General features: G+C 37.1%; 1 protein-coding gene across 1 annotated transcript in view; it reads left to right on the top strand.

Moving 5' to 3' along the window:
• angpt1 (angiopoietin 1) overlaps positions 1–21,112 on the top strand; it is an 89,023-nt gene extending 67,911 nt beyond the window's left edge. The window contains exons 8-9 of the mRNA XM_023292824.3: positions 11,741–11,871; positions 18,505–21,112. Coding sequence (XP_023148592.2) covers positions 11,741–11,871; positions 18,505–18,668 — 295 coding nt within the window. The 3' untranslated portion in view covers positions 18,669–21,112. The remainder of the gene's footprint in view (positions 1–11,740; positions 11,872–18,504) is intronic.

The raw sequence follows: 21,112 nt of genomic DNA, 5'->3' as shown, positions 1-21,112 counted from the left end.
GTAACTGGACACTTAAACTGTCAGCTACAGAATAAATGTGCATAATAACATTTTAATGGCGACAGGGTCAGAAAAGATTATAGTAGTTTTCAGAGTAATTGATCTTGCAAATAAAGATCATAATTGTTTCGAGAGCTCCTTAAGCAAGATCATTTAATAAATACATGTTAAATTCATTAAGTGATAGAGTTGGGGTCGGGTAGACTACCATTACTTTGGCATAAAAACAAAGTGCATAATGACAAATAATTTCTTATTTGCTGAAGCTGATTGCTAATGTTTTACAAAATATGCCATTTTCAACAAATTTTGCACCCACGTGGATTAAGCATAAGTCTTATTGCAATCAGTCCTCATAAAAAAATATTCACCCCCTCAGAAGTTTTACCCTTGTATTGCCCTTTAACATTGAATAATGGTCAATTTAATTTGGCTTGTTTGATTAGAATTTGTGAAAAAAGACTCTTTGGTGTCAGAGTGGAAATTAGTTTCTGGAAAGTAATGTCAATTAATCAAAGAGATACAATGTGAAATGAAAATAACTGCAGAAATATTCACCCCCTTTAAAGTAGCTCAACAATTGAACTCAGTGCAGCCAGCTGATAGGATAAATTGCACAGTTAGTGAAGTGGATCATCTAAGGTAAGTGAATGTGTCTCAGTCATTGTAGTACATAGCATCATGATGTGAAGAATGGTGGTGGAAGCATCATGATGTGAAGCATGGTGGTGGCAGCATCATGATGTGAAGCACGGTGGTGGCAGCATCATGATGTGAAGCACGGTGGTGGCAGCATCATGATGTGAAGCACGGTGGTGGCAGCATCATGATGTGAAGCACGGTGGTGGCAGCATCATGATGTGAAGCACGGTGGTGGCAGCATCATGATGTGAAGCACGGTGGTGGCAGCATCATGATGTGAAGCATGGTGGTGGAAGCATCATGATGTGAAGCATGGTGGTGGCAGCATCATGATGTGAAGCACGGTGGTGGCAGCATCATGATGTGAAGCACGGTGGTGGCAGCATCATGATGTGAAGCACGGTGGTGGCAGCATCATGATGTGAAGCACGGTGGTGGCAGCATCATGATGTGAAGCATGGTGGTGGCAGCATCATGATGTGAAGCACGGTGGTGGCAGCATCATGATGTGAAGCACGGTGGTGGCAGCATCACGACGTAGGGATGCTTCTCAGCAGAGGGTAATGTCAATCAATTGACATTAATTTACAGAAATCTGTTTTCACTTTGACTCTTTGACTTTGAGTCCTTTTCTGTAAATTCTTGTCAAAAAAGCTAAATTAAATTGGAAATAATTCAGTGCTGAAAAGCAATGAAAGGGAAAAACTTCCAAAAAAGGGTGAATATTTTATATTAGCACTGAATATCACATCATCCATTAATTCACCATGGTGTGTACGTTATGTTGGAGCATGGCTGTGTCTCTATAGTCTCTATATTTTTTGCCAGAAATAAGAATTTGATGTAATTCCTTCTGCGGTGTAGAATGTGGATGATTGAATTCCTGACTGTGTTTCAGGCATTTTTTAACATTAATGCACATGTAAAGATGCAGAGAAGCACTTTGGGCACTGACCAGAAGAACCATTTCCAAAATCATTCCCGATAGAAACCTTCTCAGTGGTTGAATTTATGCACAGACACAGATCTGTGATCGTTCAAAGCCTCCCAGCTGGAAGAAAAGACTTAGAGGGTTTATTTCTGATCGAGCCATTACATCTTTATTCAATATCCTTCTTTGTGCGAACAGCCAAGTTGTTAAATCCGGTGATTTCTTCATATGGTTATGACCCGAGGTCCCACTGGAACCGCACAGATTCTCATTTAGATGTGTTTTGTGTTGGGATTTGGGGAAGATACTGGCAGAGATTTAAGTTCCAAAACATGGTGTCCTCTTTCTTTTCCAAAACTCTCACTGAGATAATCTTAAAATTGATCTCTGCAAACTTCAAATCCTCAAGTTCCTGATTCTAAAGAGCTCAAAAACTACAGTTTCAACACTGTGGTGGCTGGAAATTGCACACAATGTTAAGTTGATGCAATTATTAACATTATTACTTCAACACAAGTCACCAAATGATGTTTGAAACTTCAACGGTTTATCAAAATCAGTAAATTATGTCAATCAGATGTTTCTTATCCCATTTTTACATATTACAGAAAAACAAATATTTGTACATTTTTGCTGGGTGACCCTCTATAAAACTTTCATGTAAACAATAAAAAAATGTGAAGCACGGTGGTGGCATCATCATGATGTGAAGCACGGTGGTGGCAGCATCATGATGTGAAGCATGGTGGTGGCAGCATCATGATGTGAAGCACTGTGGTGGCAGCATCATGATGTGAAGCACTGTGGTGGCAGCATCATGATGTGAAACATGGTGGTGGCAACATCATGATGTGAAGCATGGTGGTGGCAGCATCATGATGTGAAGCACTGTGGTGGCAGCATCATGATGTGAAGCACTGTGGTGGCAGCATCATGATGTGAAACATGGTGGTGGCAGCATCATCATGTGAAGCACGGTGGTGGCAGCATCATGATGTGAAGCATGGTGGTGGCAGCATCATGATGTGAAGCACGGTGGTGGCAGCATCATGATGTGAAGCACGGTGGTGGCAGCATCATGATGTGAAGCATGGAGGTGGCAGCATCATGATGTGAAGCATGGAGGTGGCAGCATCAATATGTGAAGCATGGTGGTGGCAGCATCATGATGTGAAGCATGGTGGTGGCAGCATCATGATGTGAAGCATGGTGGTGGCAGCATCATGATGTGGAGCATGGTGGTGGCATCATCATGATGTTGTAGGGTTTAGGTATAAATAAATTAGTTTTCTATTTCATAGGTATTATTCATGTGAGATGGATGTAGAGTATGCCAACCCAAAGTAAATATGAAGGTTCCACACACAGCAACACTTCAAAAATAGTGCAGTATTTCATAAATATTTATCATTATGCACTTTGTTTATATCATTTTGTATACATTTTCTTATCAAACAACACAGCGGCAGATTTTGTTTTCCACTTCAAACCACTTTTTGGGAATTTCCTCCCATCAGTAAAATGATTTTAAATCTAAAGACGAGAAAAGACCTAAAATGTCTGGAATTAGTGGTCAGGAGGGGAATTATAGCGGAGGGCTTTAACCCGGTTTAGCCTTTATTGTTCCGTCAACGAGCTCAAAGCATAAAGAATGTGACTGTGACTGCAGAAAGCAACGAGAATTAATGGTATATTCTCCTTTTACGTACGACTGTGTGTCCATCTGAAGCTATTTGACACCCAGAAGCAGCAGAGACACCTCAGAGGCCTCATGGTAGGAAGCCAGCCATTGGTCAGGGCGATTAACCTCTGCAATGGGCCAATCAGACGGCAGTTCAGGGGCTAATGGCTGCCAGGTGTGGGTCTGCACGCGCTCAGTCGACTCGGCTGCTGGAGATGAAAAACCACTTCACTTTAAAGATCTTACTCTCTTGTAATCTCATTTTATTCCTGCCGTTGTTTCACAAACAGCCTCCAAGGAATTTCTCCGCATGAAAGTCGTGCAGAAAGAAGAACTAAAAACATACATCTGTAATGCAACAAATGTGTCGTATGTGTGGGCTCCTTCTCTGCTTTAAATTAACTGCATTTCTACGTACATAAAGACAGATTTACGTCCGCTTAGATGTCCAACATGATTTCTGGGGAGAACAGTTAATCTTCTGTATGTGAAGCTGTGCTTATATTGTTGCAGGGACATAAAGAATAACGGGTGTACAGAAAGTTTCTCACTAAAGTGTGAAACCTTCGGCGTTAAATGTTGTTAGATCGCCGTGTTGTCGGTCGGCGTAACCCAGTTTAACTTGGAGTCCTCCTCAGATAAACATATTAGGGTCATCCGATAGCTCACCTGATCCCGACCAAGCTCATTTCCCAGGTTTCAGTTTGTAATTCTCAGAAGCAAAGACTCGATACGACTGAAACTGAATCTGTACCGAGGCTTTAAAGCTCATTAAAGTTCACACAGATCACACACACACACACACACACACAAAGAAATCTAATTTACCCTCAGTGGGGTTTAATCATGTAAAAAGTTCAGGTTTTGATGTATCTCCCTCTGAGACGAACATTTAGGATAATTACTTCTGAAAACCCAACAGCTCTTTGTCTTTGCAGAAACTCTGTTCCAGTTCTGTAGAATCTGATCTCTGAGCAGTTTAAATTAAATAGAATTTGGAAATGGTGCTGCAGCTAATGTGAACACTGTATCTTTAAATTCAGTTCATATTATTTATATTATCCCAGCGCCAAATAACATAAAATCCGGTTTTTACATGTTCTTGAGGATAGAAATCCACACTTCAAGCACGTGGTTTTACCTTTAACTGAGCTGCAGTTAACCAACATCTGTTAGTTTAGATCAGGGTTGCCAGGTCTGTAGTTTATTTGCAGAATTGTTCTACTTTTGAAGTGTTGCTGTTTGTGGAATCCTAAATCTGTTGTTTGGGTAGGCGCATATTGCATTGTTACAACCCGGCTGTCTAGGGTAGTCGGGTGGTAAAAAAAGAAAAAGAAAGAACGTAGCAGTGAACTGAATTGTAGAGTGACGAGCTGTGATTTAATTTTGAAAGAAAAGGGAGTACATGGAGATAACAAACAGTGGGGAAGTTAAATGCAAAAGAAAATGGCTGCTACAGAAATAAAAGAACCAAACATAACCAAAAGCGAACTTTCCTAGAAGTTGTTAAACGAGTGAAAGAAAAATATAAGGGAAACTAATGTACAGAAATTATGTAACCCAAAAGTACAACACTGTAGCACTCTGATCTAAACTAACAGGGAATCTGATTGTCACTGAACTAATTGCTCCCCCACGAACACTATGATCATGAGTACAAATGCACAATATCAGGCAGCTCACCTTCACCTATGAGCTGCCAGCGACAAACTGAATGGATGAGCCTTTTGACAGTTCTCCCTGACAGCTCGGTAGGAGGAGTCCACCCGTCCTGAACCAATCCGGTCGCTCCTTGGACTGCAGGCTGGCACAACTACAGAACCACAGACAGAAGGATTGACGTCAGACTGCTCACAGCTGTTCACAGTAAAAATCAAGATAGGAGGAGGAGCGCAGCAGCCCAGGGCCATAACATGCATCCAATTCACATGAATTATACCTATGAATATAAAAAATATTTGTTTATACCCAAATCCTACAATGTCATGATGCTGCCACCTCCATGTTTCATGTTATGATGCTGCCACCACCATGTTTCACATCATGATGCTGCTACCTCCATGCTTCACATAATGATGCTGCCACCTCCATGCTTCACATCATGATGCTGCCACCACCGTGTTTCACATCATGATGCTTCCACCACCATGCTTCACGGTGTGGATGGCTTGTTTGTGATGATGCGCAGAGTTCGTTGTCTAAACATAGTGTCTTGTCTGATGGTCAAAAAGCTCCATCCTGGTCTCCTCAGACCAAAGAACCTTCTTCCAGGTGTCTTCAGAGTCTCCACATGTCTTCTGGTGAACTCTAGTCCAGATTTAATTTGAACTTTTTCCATCAGAGTCTTTCTGTTTGTCTCCATAAAGCTTGTTGGATGAACAGTCTCTAACATCTCAGCTGCTGAAGCTTCTAACTCCTTCAGAGTAGTCATAGGTGTCTTGGTGGCCTCCCTCTCTAGTCTCTTTCTTCTCGGTCTCTCACTTTTTGAGGACGTCCTGCTCTAGTCAGATTTATTCATGTTCCATCTTCCTTCCATTTCTTAATGATGGATTTAACTGGACTCCAGGAGATCTTCAGGAACTTTAAATGTTCTTGTATCATCCTGACTGATGCTTTTCAACAACCTTTTCTCAGAGTTTCTTGGTTCTTTAGTCTTCATGGTGTAGTTCTATCCAGGAGAACTGATCCACCAGAGACTGGACCTTCCAGATCCAGGAATCTTTAGACTACAATCACTGAGACACATTCACTGACCTCAGATCATCCACTTACTAACTGTTGACGTCTAGCACCAACTGGCTGCACCTGAATTTAATCCTTGACATTACTTTGCAGAAATCTGTTTGCATTTTGACATGAATCATTTTTTAGTAGTTTCTCCTTCATGATGTTAGGTCTGTGTTGCAGTTCTAAAGGTGAAGCTTGACAACCAGGCTGAGCATAGCTTGCTAACTTTAGCAACAATATGCTGCCTTTCACTCGTGTTATTTCAGCACCTGCTGTGTGCTGCTGTCCAGCCTGCTGCTCAGTGACTGCTGTGTTTGTCCTAAATCACACCCGGCAGCAGGGATAGCTAATGTTAGCCGCCTGTGAAAAGGTCAGGAAACTTATAAATGTCAGTTAATTGGGGAGGAATTATAGCGGTGGAGATAAAATTAACACTAAAAACAGCCGGGGGTAAATGGGAAAATGTTTGGAAGCCAATAGTGACATGCACTGTTGCAACTTTGACTTTTCCAACTTTTTGAAAGACCAGAAACGATCCGGCAGCAACAGCAGATATTAGAGACATAATGACACACAACAGCAAACTTCTTCTGCAGAGGTGGCGCGACATAAAAGTAAATTCCTTTAAAGTCGTTCTGTGAAAATCAATCAGCCCACCTTCCTACAATATTTAATAATCTCAGGTTTACTTTGATACTGTGAATATTTCCAGAGTTCCAGGTCCTTGAAGTCCATAGAGGTGGGTCCAGATTTATCACATTTTAATGGATTTTTTCCATCATTTCTGAGACTCAGAACTTCATCAGTCCAGCAGATAGAACCATGACATTTTGGGATATATACATGTATTTCTGTGGTGATTTTTTTTGTGATATTTTGGACCCTTTTTGTGATGGTTTTGGGTCTTTTTGTGGTAATTTTTAATCTGTCTGTGGTAGTTTGGACATTTTTGTGGTAATTTTGCATCTTTCAGTGGAAATTTGGTGTCTGTTTGTGATATATTTACCTCTTTTTGTGGTGATTTGGGGTCTTTTTGTGTTTCTTTGTGGTAATTTTGATGCTTGGCAGTTTGGTCTGTTTTGTGGTAATTTTCCAGATTTTTAGTTATTTTAGTTGCAGTTCTTATCAGAACTCAGATGTGTTTCTCCTCCTAAATGTCATGGTTCTATCTGCTGTACTGATGAAGTTCTGAGGCTCAGAAATGATGGAAAAAGTCCATTAAAAAGTGATAAATCTGGATCCACCTCTATGGACTTGAAGGACCTGGAACTGTGGAAATATTCACAGGATGAAGGTAGAACTCTGATCATTAATAAAGTTACTGGAGATGAAGAACCAGATGATTCTTTGGGGAAATTTTCTCAGTTTAGTTTGATTTTATACGGAGTGACTCTTTTAGAAGTTTGTCCTCAGATACTTTTCGTGTCCATGAATGAGTCGATGGCGTCATCCCGTTGAAGGTTTTTTTCTCTCTGGCTTCGGTAAAAGCGTCTCTTCCTCTTGACTTCATTACTTGGCTCATATCTGAATTACTCCACTCATCATCTGAGTACATAATGGACCCGGACAGGAAAAACTGCAGCTGTCAGTTGTTGGTCTGGTAAATATGCACGGCGGCCGGTAAACACAGCCGCAGACTATTTAAAGCCGCCTGTCAGAGAGAAGATCCGTCCAGATGATGCGTCCTGGACATTAATCAGAGAGCAGAGATGTTTTAGAGTAACGTCTGTTCTTCCTCAGAGCAGCGGGTCTCGACCTCTGAATCAGGAAGTCGCTGATGGAGGTCATGTTGTGTGTTTTAGGGAAGTGAGTTTACTCTGAGCTGGAAAACATCTCAGGACATCTGCTGCCTCGTGGAGTCCAGATAAACGGCAGCATGTAGGTCAGATAACCACCTTTCATTTACTCGAGTCTGTAAAGTCCTCAAAGAACCTCGTTAAACCAGTCCAGTGGTCACTTAATAACGTGAATAAAAGTCAGTCCTAAACTGTAAAAAATGAAAGTTTTTAACTGCAATTTAAAAAAAAAAAAAATTTACACATTTTTTTATTGCAGACTCTCCCTGTTTTTGTTAAATTACAGGAAGTCACCAAAAAAAAAAATCGTTTTTTTACAGGAATTAGCTGTTATTTGAAGGGAAAAATCATGTAAATTAATGACAGAGAAATGGTTTTAAAATGTGTTAAATGACAATCAGTCTGAAAATCATTTCAAATGTATTAATTTACATGTTGACTGTAAATATATATATATATATATATATATATATATATATATATATATATATATATATATATATATATATATATATATATATATATAAATAAAAAATTATTAGCGTTAATTTAGATGTTCAAAGTAAGACAAGAGGCAAAACTGTAAATAATATCCACATTAATGATCTATAATTTTACAAATAGTAATTTGTTCTTTTATTTTTTTATTTTGTCAGCAAAAATTGTATATAAAAATATATTTATGTAGGATTAAAAAGCTGTTATTTGACAAAAAATTTTGTTGAATTACAGACAATATCTAGAAAAATCACAATCTGAAAAATTTTCAAAAATTTGCTGTTGTTTGAAGGGAAATTTATGTTTATTAAAGAGTGAAAAATGGTTTAAAAAATTAAGGCTAATAACCAGAAAAAAAATCACAAAACAGTATTTATTTATATGTTTGACTGAATGATGTGAATGAACAAAACTGTAAATAAAATATATATTTCTGCAAATAGTATTTCATACTTTTACAGTGTGTGAAATATAAAATTACACTGTTGTACTGTTTTTATATCATTAACGTTATTTCACACAAATTTTATGTGTATTAAGGATCAGAAAATATTTTAAAAATTAACTTATTTTACAGAATCTCCCTGTTTAGTTAAATCACAGATAATAAGTAAAAAAAATCACAAAAACAAAACAAAAAAAATGACAAAACCATAAATCATAAATATATGTCTTTGCGGGTTTTTCTACTCTTGCAGCCTCGACTGAGACGCTTCATGTTTTATTCCTCAGAATCAGAATTATCTGATGGAGGTCTTGTTGTTTGTCAGTGACTCAGAGTCTCAAACATCTGCTGCCTCGTAGACACCAGATAAAATTAACCACACGACTTTTGTCCAAACTGGACTCATGACTCACTCAGTTTGGTGTTTTCTGCTGCCGTGATTTTCCCCTCAGCGACCCGAGTCTCCCTCAGACATTTACACAGCTGTCCAAATACAGGAGTCCTTCAGCTTTCTGAGGCTTTCTGTCCTCAGAGTCTCTTTCTCTGAGATTTTCAACCTGACGTCTCCCAGCTACCAGCGTCTCAGCATCGCCTGAAAAACGCTGAATGTTTCTGGTGCGTTTGTTCGTTTCTCATCGGAAAGCTGGACGTGGCTCCAGAGGTCAGAACCGCCCTGAGAGAACATATATTTCAGCAGAACAAAGGAAGGAAGAAAGAAGGAAGATGTTTTCTGGTGTTTCCTCCAGGACTGTCAGCTCATCTGAATCACACCAGCAGTGATTCCCAGTAAAACACACCCAGAAAATCTGCTTCCAGACCGAATATTAGTTTTAAATTTATGTCACCGAGCATCGAGTGTTTGAAGAGATTCAGCTCAGGAGAGACACTTTAATAATGTTTTAATAACATGAATACAGTTTAGTCCTAAAGCTTTCACTTCCTGTTACAGTTTCTGGATAGTTACCACATTGTAAAAAAAAAAAAATCTGTAAAAATAAGAAAAGAAAATCTGGCAGCAACGGTACCAAAAATAATGAGTAACAGTAAACAGTAAATATCTGTAAATGAAAAATAAGTATAGTGTAATTTTACAGTCACACATTTTCTAATATTTTCTTTAAGAATATTCACATAAAAATCAACTAAAATACAGCTGGATTTTGGTTGATTTTTATGTGAATGTTCTTCAGAAACATTTTTAACATTTCTTTTTTTCCACCAAAAAATGTTCAAAGATTTCCCAAAAATGTTGAAAATGTGGACATCAGAAGTTTCACTGAGAAAATATTTTTTTCTTCCATATTTTCAAACTTTAAAACAGGTCAATTTTGACCCACAGGACGACATGAGGGTTAAATATTTAGTTTTTCGTGCTAATTAGCAAACAGCAGCATGTTTTGTTGCTGAACAATCACATCAAAGTCCAGTTCAGTTGAAAAATCCCAGATTTTTTGTCAGATGATTGTTGATCACAGCTGAATCTCTGATGGATTTCTGGATACAGTGAGGACTGTGAAATGGACTGTGGTGGAAACTGTTTATTTCTGTCAAATTTTTTTTACATTTTTGATGAAATATTGTGATTTTAAGCTTAGATTTGGTGACATTTCCTGATAAAACAACAATTAACAAATGACAGTTTCTAGCTTTAATAAAAAGGTTTGATTTTAGTCATTTTTTGTAACTTCCAAACCTGCCTGGTTTAATGTAAAATCCTTCAGATTTAGGGGTAAAATATCTCTAGACGGGCAGCAAAAATGTCTCACGAGACAAGAATGTGGCATCATGAAAAGAGGCTGAAGAGCAGGAGGTCGGTTCATAAACACCAGGAGTCAAGACAAAGAGAAATATTACGTAGTTTCACTCCAGAGATCCTTGGAGAGTTTGTTCAGCGAGCAGATGATAAGTTAACCAGCTTCTTAGAGCATTTGACGGTTCGGTCTGTTGTCATGCTTTAAATTAACCTCCTGCAGACGGAAATGTGATTCCCAGACATTCCTCACTCCGTCTGCTGGTCCTTCACTCGCTCCTTCTTTCATTCTTCATGTTCTGATCTCTGTTAATGTTGCTCCAGGTTTTGGACATGAACTCCATCACCACAGCTAAATAAATATGTCTCAGGAGACGTTTCCGCAGCTTGTTATGCCATCCTTCTGCCTTTATTGCTTTAAAATGCTGCGTCTATACACTCTTCTTACATCTTAATACCTTCGTCTTCCTGCTCCTGGTTGTGTCTTTATGTACTAATACCTTCGTCTTCCTCCTTGGCGTGATTTTACGTCCTCATACCTTCATCTTCAAAGTCCTAGTTGTGTTTTTACATCCTAATACCTTCGTCTTCCTGCTCCTGGTTGTGTCTTTATGTACTAATACCTTTGTCTTCCTCCTTGGCGTGATTTTACATCCTCATACCTTCATCTTCAAAGTCCTAGTTGTGTTTTTACATCCTAATACCTTCATCTTCCTGGTCCTGGTTGTGTTTTTAAGTCCTCATACTTTCATCTTTCTCCTTGGTGTGTTTTACGTCCTAATACCTTCGTCTTCCTGGTCCTGGTTGTGTTTTTACATCCTAATACCTTCGTCTTCCTGGTCCTGGTTGTGTTCTTACATCCTAATACCTTCGTCTTCCTGGTCAGGGTTGTGTTTTTACATCCTAATACCTTCATCTTCGAGGTCCTAGTTGTGTTTTTTTGCCTTTATGCCTTCATCTTCCTCCTTGATGTGTTTTTACTTCATCATACCTTCGACTTCCTGGTCCTAGTTGTGTTTTAATGTCTTCATGGCTTTGTCTTCCTCGATGGTGTGTTTTTCCGTCCTCATACCTTCGTCTTCCTGGTCCTGGTTGTGTTTTTACATCCTAATACCTTCGTCTTCCTGGTCCTGGTTGTGTTTTTACATCCTAATACCTTCGTCTTCCTCCTCCTGGTTGTGTTTTTACATCCTAATACCTTCGTCTTCTTCCTCCTGGTTGTGTTTTTACATCCTAATACCTTCGTCTTCCTCCTCCTGCTGTGTTTCAGGCTGTTTCTGAAGAGCCACAGTGGGACTGCTGGCCGACAGAGCAGTCTGGTGATCCACGGAGCCGATTTCAGCACCAAGGACATGGACAACGACAACTGCATGTGCAAGTGCGCCCTCATGCTAACCGGCGGTAAGAACATTTCACTTCAGATAGTCGTAAATTCATCCTTGTTATGTCCTTCTTCAACAACGACCAACCTTAATGTAATTCTGCACCATGCAAACACTGACAATATGCTGCTGGCCTGAATGAAAGGTGATATTACTGGAACATTTTTGCAGTAAAGTCCAACAACTCAGGCAACAAACCAACATTTTTATCATTTTATGAAAACATTTATTTGGAGGTAAACCTGAAATGTAGCTCATCTCATATATTATCAAACATCAAAAGTGCAACTTACTGACTTACTGAGCTTTGTTTCATTTTACTGGGTGTTTAAAAGTCAACAGAAGAAGATTTTGGTCGCAAATCTGCTGCTTTAAAAACAACTGTGGAGTTTATTATCACGCTAATTTGGTCTGAATTTTTAGTAAAAGCCTGCTACGGTTTGTATTAAACTCACTGTAACTACATATAACTTTATCCATCATCACTGTAGTTCACTGAGGAACCGTTTTGTTCCCAAACAGCAGATTTTAATAACGATGGAGGATCTTCAGGCTCTGGATGGTCTGAATTCACCAGAACTACGAGGAGTTTCAGATTAAATTCCACATGTGCAGAAATAAAACCAACACATTTACAGTTAAACTCTGAAAAAACAGTTGCTTTTTCACATCCAGCAAACACAGAGAGCAACAATAACAATTATTTAGAGCCATAGAGTCCAGTGTTTTCTTTCTTTTAGCTCCATTTTTGTTCTCATCCAGCTCCAGAGACGAATAATAGACTTTCCTGGTCCTAGTTGTGTTTTTATGTCCAGATACCTTCATCTTTGTCATCCTCGCTGTGTTTTTATGTCCAAATATCGTCATCTTCCTGGTCCTTGTTGTGTTTTTACATGTTTATAACTTCATTCTTCTGTTCCTAGTTGTGTTTTTACGTCTTTATAACTTCATCTTCCTGGTCCTAGTTGCGTTTTTACGTCCCAATATCTTTGTTTTCCTGGTCCTGGTTGTGTTTATGTGTCCAAATATCTTCATCTTTCTAGTCCTACTTGTGTTTTTACGTCCTAACATCTTCATCTTCCAGGTCCTTGTTGTGTTTTTACGTCATTATAACGTCATCTTCTTGGTCCTTGTGTTTTTGTGTCCTAATGCCTTCATCTTCGAAGTCCGAGTTGTGTTTTTGCATTCTAATACCTTCGTCTCATCCAGTCCAGAGACAAATAATTGACTCTTTAGCTTCTAAACGCTCCAACAAGTTGATTAATTAGGTGGACTTGGTGTTAGGAACGTGTTCGCTTAGTCAGTTTTTAAGTTTGGTGCAGTCAAAGCAAACATCATCAGACTTTGTTTTGCAGTTTTAGCCGTTCCAACTTGTGTTTTGTTTCCTTTCTGACGTGTTTTTAGTAACGTTGCTACGTTGCCAGATCTCAACAAATTACTTTGTAAACTGGAGTGTTACTTTGAGAAGCAGGAAATTACTAAAACTACAAAAAACCCGGGAAGTGATTCGTCATCCGTCTCTGCATGGCACCAGGCAGAAAAAACAATTACATTTATGAGAAAGAAATGCGGAGACTTAACTGCTCCAAAGGCAATTTTCTCCTTTTCTTCATCACCAAAACCACAGCGTTCATTAGTTTGGGTCGGTGTGATCAGAACCTGCTGCGTCTTCCAGGACAAACGGGCCACTTTAACATCTATCTGCACCTATTAGTCTTTCTGAGCGGCCGGTCCAGTTGGACGGCGGCGGGAAAGCTCCGGGCGACGCACCAAGAAGTGTCAGAGAGATTTAAAGTGACTGTAAACGGAGCCGCTGACCTCCGAGGTTCTGACCTGGTTCTAATCAAGCATCTCCGAGAGCAGATTTAAGATCGGCGTTAGCTCTGATGTCACTCCGCCGGCTGAAGGCAGCTGGCGAACCCACCGCCCGTCAACGCTCTGCCGGGCCTGATTCAGACGAGCAGCAGAACCGGGACAACACCAGGCTGGTTCTGACCCGGAGCTTTCGCCGTTTATCATGTGATTTATTTACAAGAGCAGAGCTGACACGGGCTGATGCAAGCATCTGAAATGTACAAGAGGAAAATACTTTAAGAGGACGAGCACAGCGAGGCTTTTTAAGAACCCGGATCAGAACCGAGAACATGAACAACATATCAAAACACACACATATATATAAATAGAACATATACATCAACCAGCAGGAATCGCTTCATCCTGTCTACAAACTGCAGAACGTCACATTCAGTGATTTTACGGCTCCGTTAAACAGCGACTGTGTGGTACAGACTTCACAACTTCCTGTTTTCTGCTTTGTCCATGAAGTTTGAAAAAAAAAAACTTATAATATTAATAAAATAAAGCAGCAGGTTGCACAAGATGAACTCTGAGACAAAACATACGAAGAAACTCTGATTTCCAAACATTAATAAAGTAAATATTGTGCTTTTCTTGTCACCCTGACTGTAGCTGAGTTATAAATCGTCTCTTTACGGGGTTGTTATGATTAATTCTCTCGCTTACGTTCAGCTGTATTTCTGGCATCAACCAGGGTTTATGAATGTGGCTCCGAGCAGAAGATTTTCAATGAAAAACATGGACAGGAGCCTCGTATTTCTCAGAAGAATAGACTGTAATCCTAAATAAACATGCAGAGTTTAAAAGTATAATAAAAGCTGAAAAAAAGAAGCTGCAGCCAAAAACAAGACAGAAAAGTGCAAAACTGGTTGAACGTGAGGTAATAAACTTATCAGTATCTTCAAATAAAATACATTATTTAAAATATATATAATCACTTTATAAAAATGAATCTGACAAGTTTAAATATTGAGGTTAAGACTCTACAGATGTACTTATGATGTGAATTTATCTGATTATTAAAACTCTACAAAAATATATAAAACAATATTTTAGCTGAGTAAATTAAATCGAATGGTGTAAATGTTTACTAAGTTTAATCCGATTATTTAAATACAAAGACTAAGACCCTAATAATAATAATCACAGAGATTATTCTGACTAATTTTGAATTAAAATTACATCCTTTTAAAAACACACATGCAAATCCAACTAATCCAAATTCGTTTTTATTTTATTTGGATTATTTTGTGTTTATTGTTTGCTTTCTTTTTTATTATTTGTATTTTAATCTTTTTTACTGTATTTATTTTTATTATTTTTTATTTTAGAATATTTGTAATTTATTACATTTTTTTAATTTGTTGATTTAGTTTTGTATAATGTTTCTTTTATTTTCTTATTATTTCCTTTATTTTTTTGCTTATTAAGTTCATTTTTGTATTTTATTCTATTTTGTTTATTAGTTATTTTCGTTTTATATTTATTTTATCATTATTTTATTTGTTATTTTTATGTAGAATTAGCATTTTATAATCATTGTATTAATTTCATAACTTTATGTCATATTATTTGTGTTTAATTTGATTTTATTTAGTTGTTAAATTTATTTTAAGTTATTTGTGTTTTGTTTTATTATTAATTTCCTTATTTTTTATTTATTTTATTTAATAATTTTTTAAATTTATTTGATAACTTTAATTTTTTTGATTTCTTCTATTACTATTTACTTTATTGTTGTTTATTTTATTTCATGCTTTTTGCATTTTATTTATTTGCTGATTTTTATTTTGAATTATGTTTTCTTTTGTTATTATTTTTTATTTTATTTCCTAATTTTTGTATTCAATTTATTTGTTAACTTTATTTTAAATTATTCATGATTTTGTCTATTTTTCTTTTCTTTTTTGTTTATTTTTTTGTCATACTTTTTGTATTTTATTTATTTGCTAATTTTTATTTTTAATTATTTATGTTTGATTTTGTTGTTATTTTCTTTTTTCCCAAATTTTTGTATTTTATTTATTAGTTAATGTATTTATAATTATTAATCTTTTCTTCTATAATTATTGTCTTATTTTTTTCTTAATGTTTATGTGATATTGTTTATTTTACTATTATTTTATTTATTCTGTTTAATGAGACTTCCTCACTGAATGTGAAGTTTAAAAAAGCAGTTATACTGAATGAATTTATATTTTCCGTCCTCCTGTCTTTCTGACCTGAAACTGTCCCCAGCTGTCCTCTAGTTTCCGTGTAGTTGGTCACGTGTGTTCAGCCGTAATCAGACTGTAAATTCATCCGTGTGTTCGGCTACAAGGACAGAATTTTGTTGCTGATTAGCGGCCGGTGCTGCTGCAATGTCAGAGCTGTTTGGTATTTAAACCTGTCGGAGTGACGGCAACACGTTCTCAACACGTTCTCAACATGTTCTGTATCTGAGACACCGAGGTTTATTACAGATAATTCACATTTAACACCTGAATAACTAAATGTCGTGTCCAGTTAAAGCTGCAGGGCTTTAACTAAAAACAAAGAGGCAACAAAACAAAGCACAACTCAACAGGTTTAGGATAATAAAATACTAAATAAAAAGTTCGTGTCAGTATTTTGAGTTCAGATAATTTCTAATAAAATTATTTTCGACCAACAAGCGACACTGAATTAGAGGAATTTGCTTTTTCTTTGCAGTCTGAGGTGTTTTTAATGACTATTAATACTAGAATTTATTGTTTATTAAACTTATTTAATGATTGGTAGTTTTTGAAGTTTTGAAAGTCTCAAGATTGAGAAAACTGGAGTTATCGAGCCAGTTTAATGAATTTACAACAACCTCACGTTTGTTTTCAATCATGAAACGCACAAATTTTAGTTTAAAGTCCACTAAATATTAAGTTGGTGTTGAAACCAACATGATTATGTCGATATGACTCATTTCCACATAGCGCTTCTTCATGTACGTGAATCAGTATAATAAATAAACTGCTCCGCCTGGTGGTCAATGCAAGGAAGTGCATTTTATTATTAATTTCAGATTCAGAAAACTTTATTTGTTCCCAGGGGGCAATAAAAAAAAGAGGCATGTGAGCAACAATGACGTAAGAAATTGAGTAAAAAACAAGAAATTAGAGATAAGTAACCTATATCAAACAAATAGGGATAAATGTATATACAAATGTAGAACAAGTAATATAATAAGAATATAAATAGAATGACAAGAAAAGAAAAGAAAAAACACAACTTAGTAACATACTAGTGCAAATATGACATAATAGTTTCATTTGTTTTATTTTTGGTTATTTTAGTTTATATTTGTATTTTATTCTATTGTATTTGTTAATTTCTTTTTATATTTTTTCTTTTAAATGTTATTTGATTTGTTTATTTTATGTAAATTTAGTATTTAATTATTATAATTGAAGTAACAAATACAAGAATAAATAAAAATGGATTTGCACAAACATTCAATAAAAGGATGTAGAAGATATTTCTGAGCAGGTTGTTGCAGAATAATACAACATTTCTCTTGTCTTTGTCTCAACATTCAGCTCAGTATGAAGGATTTAAACCATTCAAGTTTTTATGTCTCAACAGATCAGGTTTGTGTGAAACTCTGAATGAGGTTTGGTGTTTGGCTGGAGGTGGGGACAGTTCAGGGAGGTCAGGAAATGTGTCGTCCTGTGAGCAGAATAAAAGCTTCTCGTTACTGAGCTTTAAATAGACGAAGCGTCCAGCAGCAGGTAGAACCTCGTCCTGACAGCAGATAGCAGAGAAATGTGTCTGGAAACATTCAACCTTCACCAAGGACATGAGCAGGAGATCAGCAGGTGTTTTTAAAAACAACAACAACAACAACAACACAAAGACTGGAAGGTTCTGATTAAACACATCAGAACTCTGCAGGTTCTTTAACCCTCCTGTTGTCCTCATTTACAGGCACCAAACAACAGTGTTTCCTTGTCTGAAAAAATATTTAAAAATTCAGCAAAGAATTCCCTAAATTTCTGAAAATTTGCAAAACCTTCAGGAAGAAAATTCCAATAATTCCTTCAAAGTTTCCCTGAAAATTTGGATTTAAAAAATCCGCCAAATTTGGCAAGAAAATTATTGTAAATATTTTCAAAAATGAGTAAAAAATCTTCCAAAAAAATCCTAAAAATATCTAAAGTGATTCAATTTTTATCAGTAAAACTTCTCATATTTTCTTGAAGAACATTTTTAACATTTCTTTATTTCCACCAAAAAATGTTCAAAGATTTCCCAAAAATGTTGAAAATGTGGACATCAGAAGTTTCACTGTGAAAATGTACATATTATTTCCACATTTTCAAGCTTTAAATGGGTCAATTTTGACCCGCAGGACGAGACGAGGGTTAAAATAAAATATTGCACGATACTGAGATGTTGCACGTGAAAATGAAATATTCTACATGATAGTGAAATATTGCATGTGAAGTTGAGATGCTGCACATGAAAATAGTCTTCATTAAAATATATTGCACATGAAACTAGAATATTGCACATGAAATTTAAAAAGTGAACCCAGTAATGACACATGCAACTAATATTTCACATTAAAATGAAATATTGCATATTAAATTGAAATATTACACATTTAATTGTAATAAAATGTTACACATCCAACTGAAGTCTTTCACATGATAAATAAATATTGGACATGAACTGAAACAGATCTTTAACCAGCTGTTGTTTTGTTCCTTGTGCAGATGACATTGATATTGTTGTCAGACGTCATTAAGTTCCATGTTAACGTTCCTCATGTTCTCGTGCTCAGGTTGGTGGTTCGACGCCTGCGGTCCGTCCAACCTCAACGGGATGTATTTCACTCACGGCCAACATGTGGGGAAGCTCAACGGCATCAAGTGGCACTACTTTAAAGGACCAAGCTACTCCCTGAAGGCCACGGCCATGATGCTCCGCCCACTGGACTTCTCCTAGTCCTGACCTTCCACTTCCTGTTCCACCCTCACCTGGAGGCGTCCAGCCGGCGCTTTATGGAGCTTTTACCTTTTAAACTCACCGGACTGAGACAAAGCAGCTGTGAGGACAAAGACGTGAAGCACCTGAACTGATTAAACTGAGCTCAGGTTGGAGGCGTTGCCGGGGCAACCAGCGGCGCCGATACTTTTCCATTTTCAACTGAACTCTTTGAGCAGCAGAGACTGAAAACCTGCAGGACAGAAAGATTTTTTTTACTCAAACGTTGCAGAAGCATAAATGCTGCGACTGTGTTATATTTTGTGTAACGTTTTGTTGTTTTGTTATCCCAGCAGTATCCAAAGTGAATGAATGGTTTTGTACTGAACAGAAACGCTCCTGCACTCGGTAAGAATTACACCAATTACACACTTTCTCTTCAGACGGAGTGATTATTGTTTCTGGAGCTCCACATGTGAGCTTGTTATTGGACTCTCTTTGTCTCCTGGCCGAGAAACGACTCAAACCTGCCAAACTTCAGACGGTGAGCGATCGTTTTACCTCCCAAAAAGACGAGGACATTCATTCAGATTAATGGTGTGACGGCAGCAGGACGTAGAAAACTCAGATCTGCGAGTGTTTCCACCCCACAGGCAGCACGTTTACTGTGTACAGATGCAGTAAAACCTATTGTGGTCAAAGTTTTGTTCCTCTTTGTGTCATTTTCACATCAGCTTAGCATCTTTCTGGGTCGTTTTTGTGTCTGTTTGTGCGATTTCTGCTTCTTTTTTGTCATTTTAGCATCTTTTGTGCCTGTTTTATGCCTTGTTGTGTCTTTTTGCGTTATTTTAGCACATTTTCAAGTCATTTTGTGTGTTGTTTCTTGTCTTTTTGTGTCATGTTAGCATAATTTCTGTCACTTTTTTGTCGTGTCATTTTCATGTCATTTTAGCATCTTTTGTGTTTTTGTTTGTCATTTTTGCTTCTTTTTTGTGTCTTTTTCTGACATTTTCATATCAGTTTAGCATTTTTCCGGGTCATTTTTGTGTCTGTGCAGTTTCTGCTTCTTTTTTTGTCATTTTAGCATCTTCTGTGCCTGTTTTATGCCTTTTTTGTGTCGTTTTGCATTATTTTAACACATTTTTGTGTCATTTTGTGTGTTTTTTCTTGTCTTTATTTCATGTTAGCATCATTTCTGTCACTTTTATGTCTTGCCATGTCATTTTCATGTCATTTTAGCATCTTTTGTGTTTTGTTTGTGTCGCTTTTGGTTCATTTTTGTGTCTTTTTCTGACATTTTCATGTCATTTTAGCATCTTTTGTGTCAATTTTGCTTCTTTTTGTGTCTTTTTGTGTCATTTTTGCTTCTTTTGTACCATTTTTGCTTCTTTTTGAGTCATTTTAGCATTTTTCCATGTCATTTTTGCGTCTGTGTGATTTCTGTCTTTTTGTGCCATTTTTGCTTCTTTTTGTGCCATTTTCACGTCATTTTTAGCATTTTTTGTGTTTCGTTTGTATCAGTTTTGCTTCGTCTTGTGCCATTTTCATGTCATTTTAGCATATTTTGTGTCTCTTTTGTGTCATTTGTACTTCTTTTTTTGTCTTTTTTTGCTTGTTTTTGTGTCATTTCATGTCATTTTATCATTCTTCTGTGTCATTTTTGCTTCTTTTTGTGTCTTTGTGTGTCATTTTTACTGTAATTTTTGTACCTCACAGATGAGCAGTTCAAGGAGGGTTGGAAATCAAGTGATTCTTTATGTTTTACTGGTCTCTGGCTCTGACGAATGGTGTCATTTTGGCTTCTTTTTGTGTCATTTTGGCTTCTCTTTGTGTCTTTTTGTGTCTCTCTGTGTAATTTCTGTGTCTTTTTTGTCATATTACCATCTTCTTCACCTCTTTTGTGTCATATTTTGTCATTTTAGCACATTTTTGTGCTTTGTGCTTCATTAAATGCTTATATTAAGCCGACGTCTCGCAAAAAATGAGGTTGGGGGTCGTTTCGTCGTGTCGGATTCATCGTGTTTCCACATCATTAATCACATCCAGAACATTATGAATCCAGTTTCTGTTTCTCATCAGCCTAGAAAGAGGGGAAAAAAAGAAGTTTGGACACGAGGCATGAAATTAACGATTCCACCGACTGATCCATGTGAACACGTATTTCACAACAACACAATCTACTGTGGAGATACGAGATAAAGTGTATCTGGAGCCTGTAAAAGTACAATTGACGTGTTTATTATCACACTAAAGGCTGTAATTTAACAGGAGGGAAGCAGCTCATAGGAGAAAAAGAAGAAGAAAATGTGGAAGTTGGAGTAATAACCCTGGAAAAATGTGCCTCCGATAACTCTGCTTTTACCTCATTACGTTGTGCAGATTTATTTAAACCTCTTTCCTAACATGTGGTCAGTGTTGTGTTGCTGGATTGAATAAAGGAGCATGAGATGCACTAATGTTTTCAA

The sequence above is a fragment of the Amphiprion ocellaris genome, chromosome 15, assembly GCF_022539595.1.
Source record: "Amphiprion ocellaris isolate individual 3 ecotype Okinawa chromosome 15, ASM2253959v1, whole genome shotgun sequence".
Classification (NCBI taxonomy): Eukaryota; Metazoa; Chordata; class Actinopteri; family Pomacentridae; genus Amphiprion; species Amphiprion ocellaris.
This window is presented reverse-complemented; position numbering and strand designations above follow the sequence as displayed.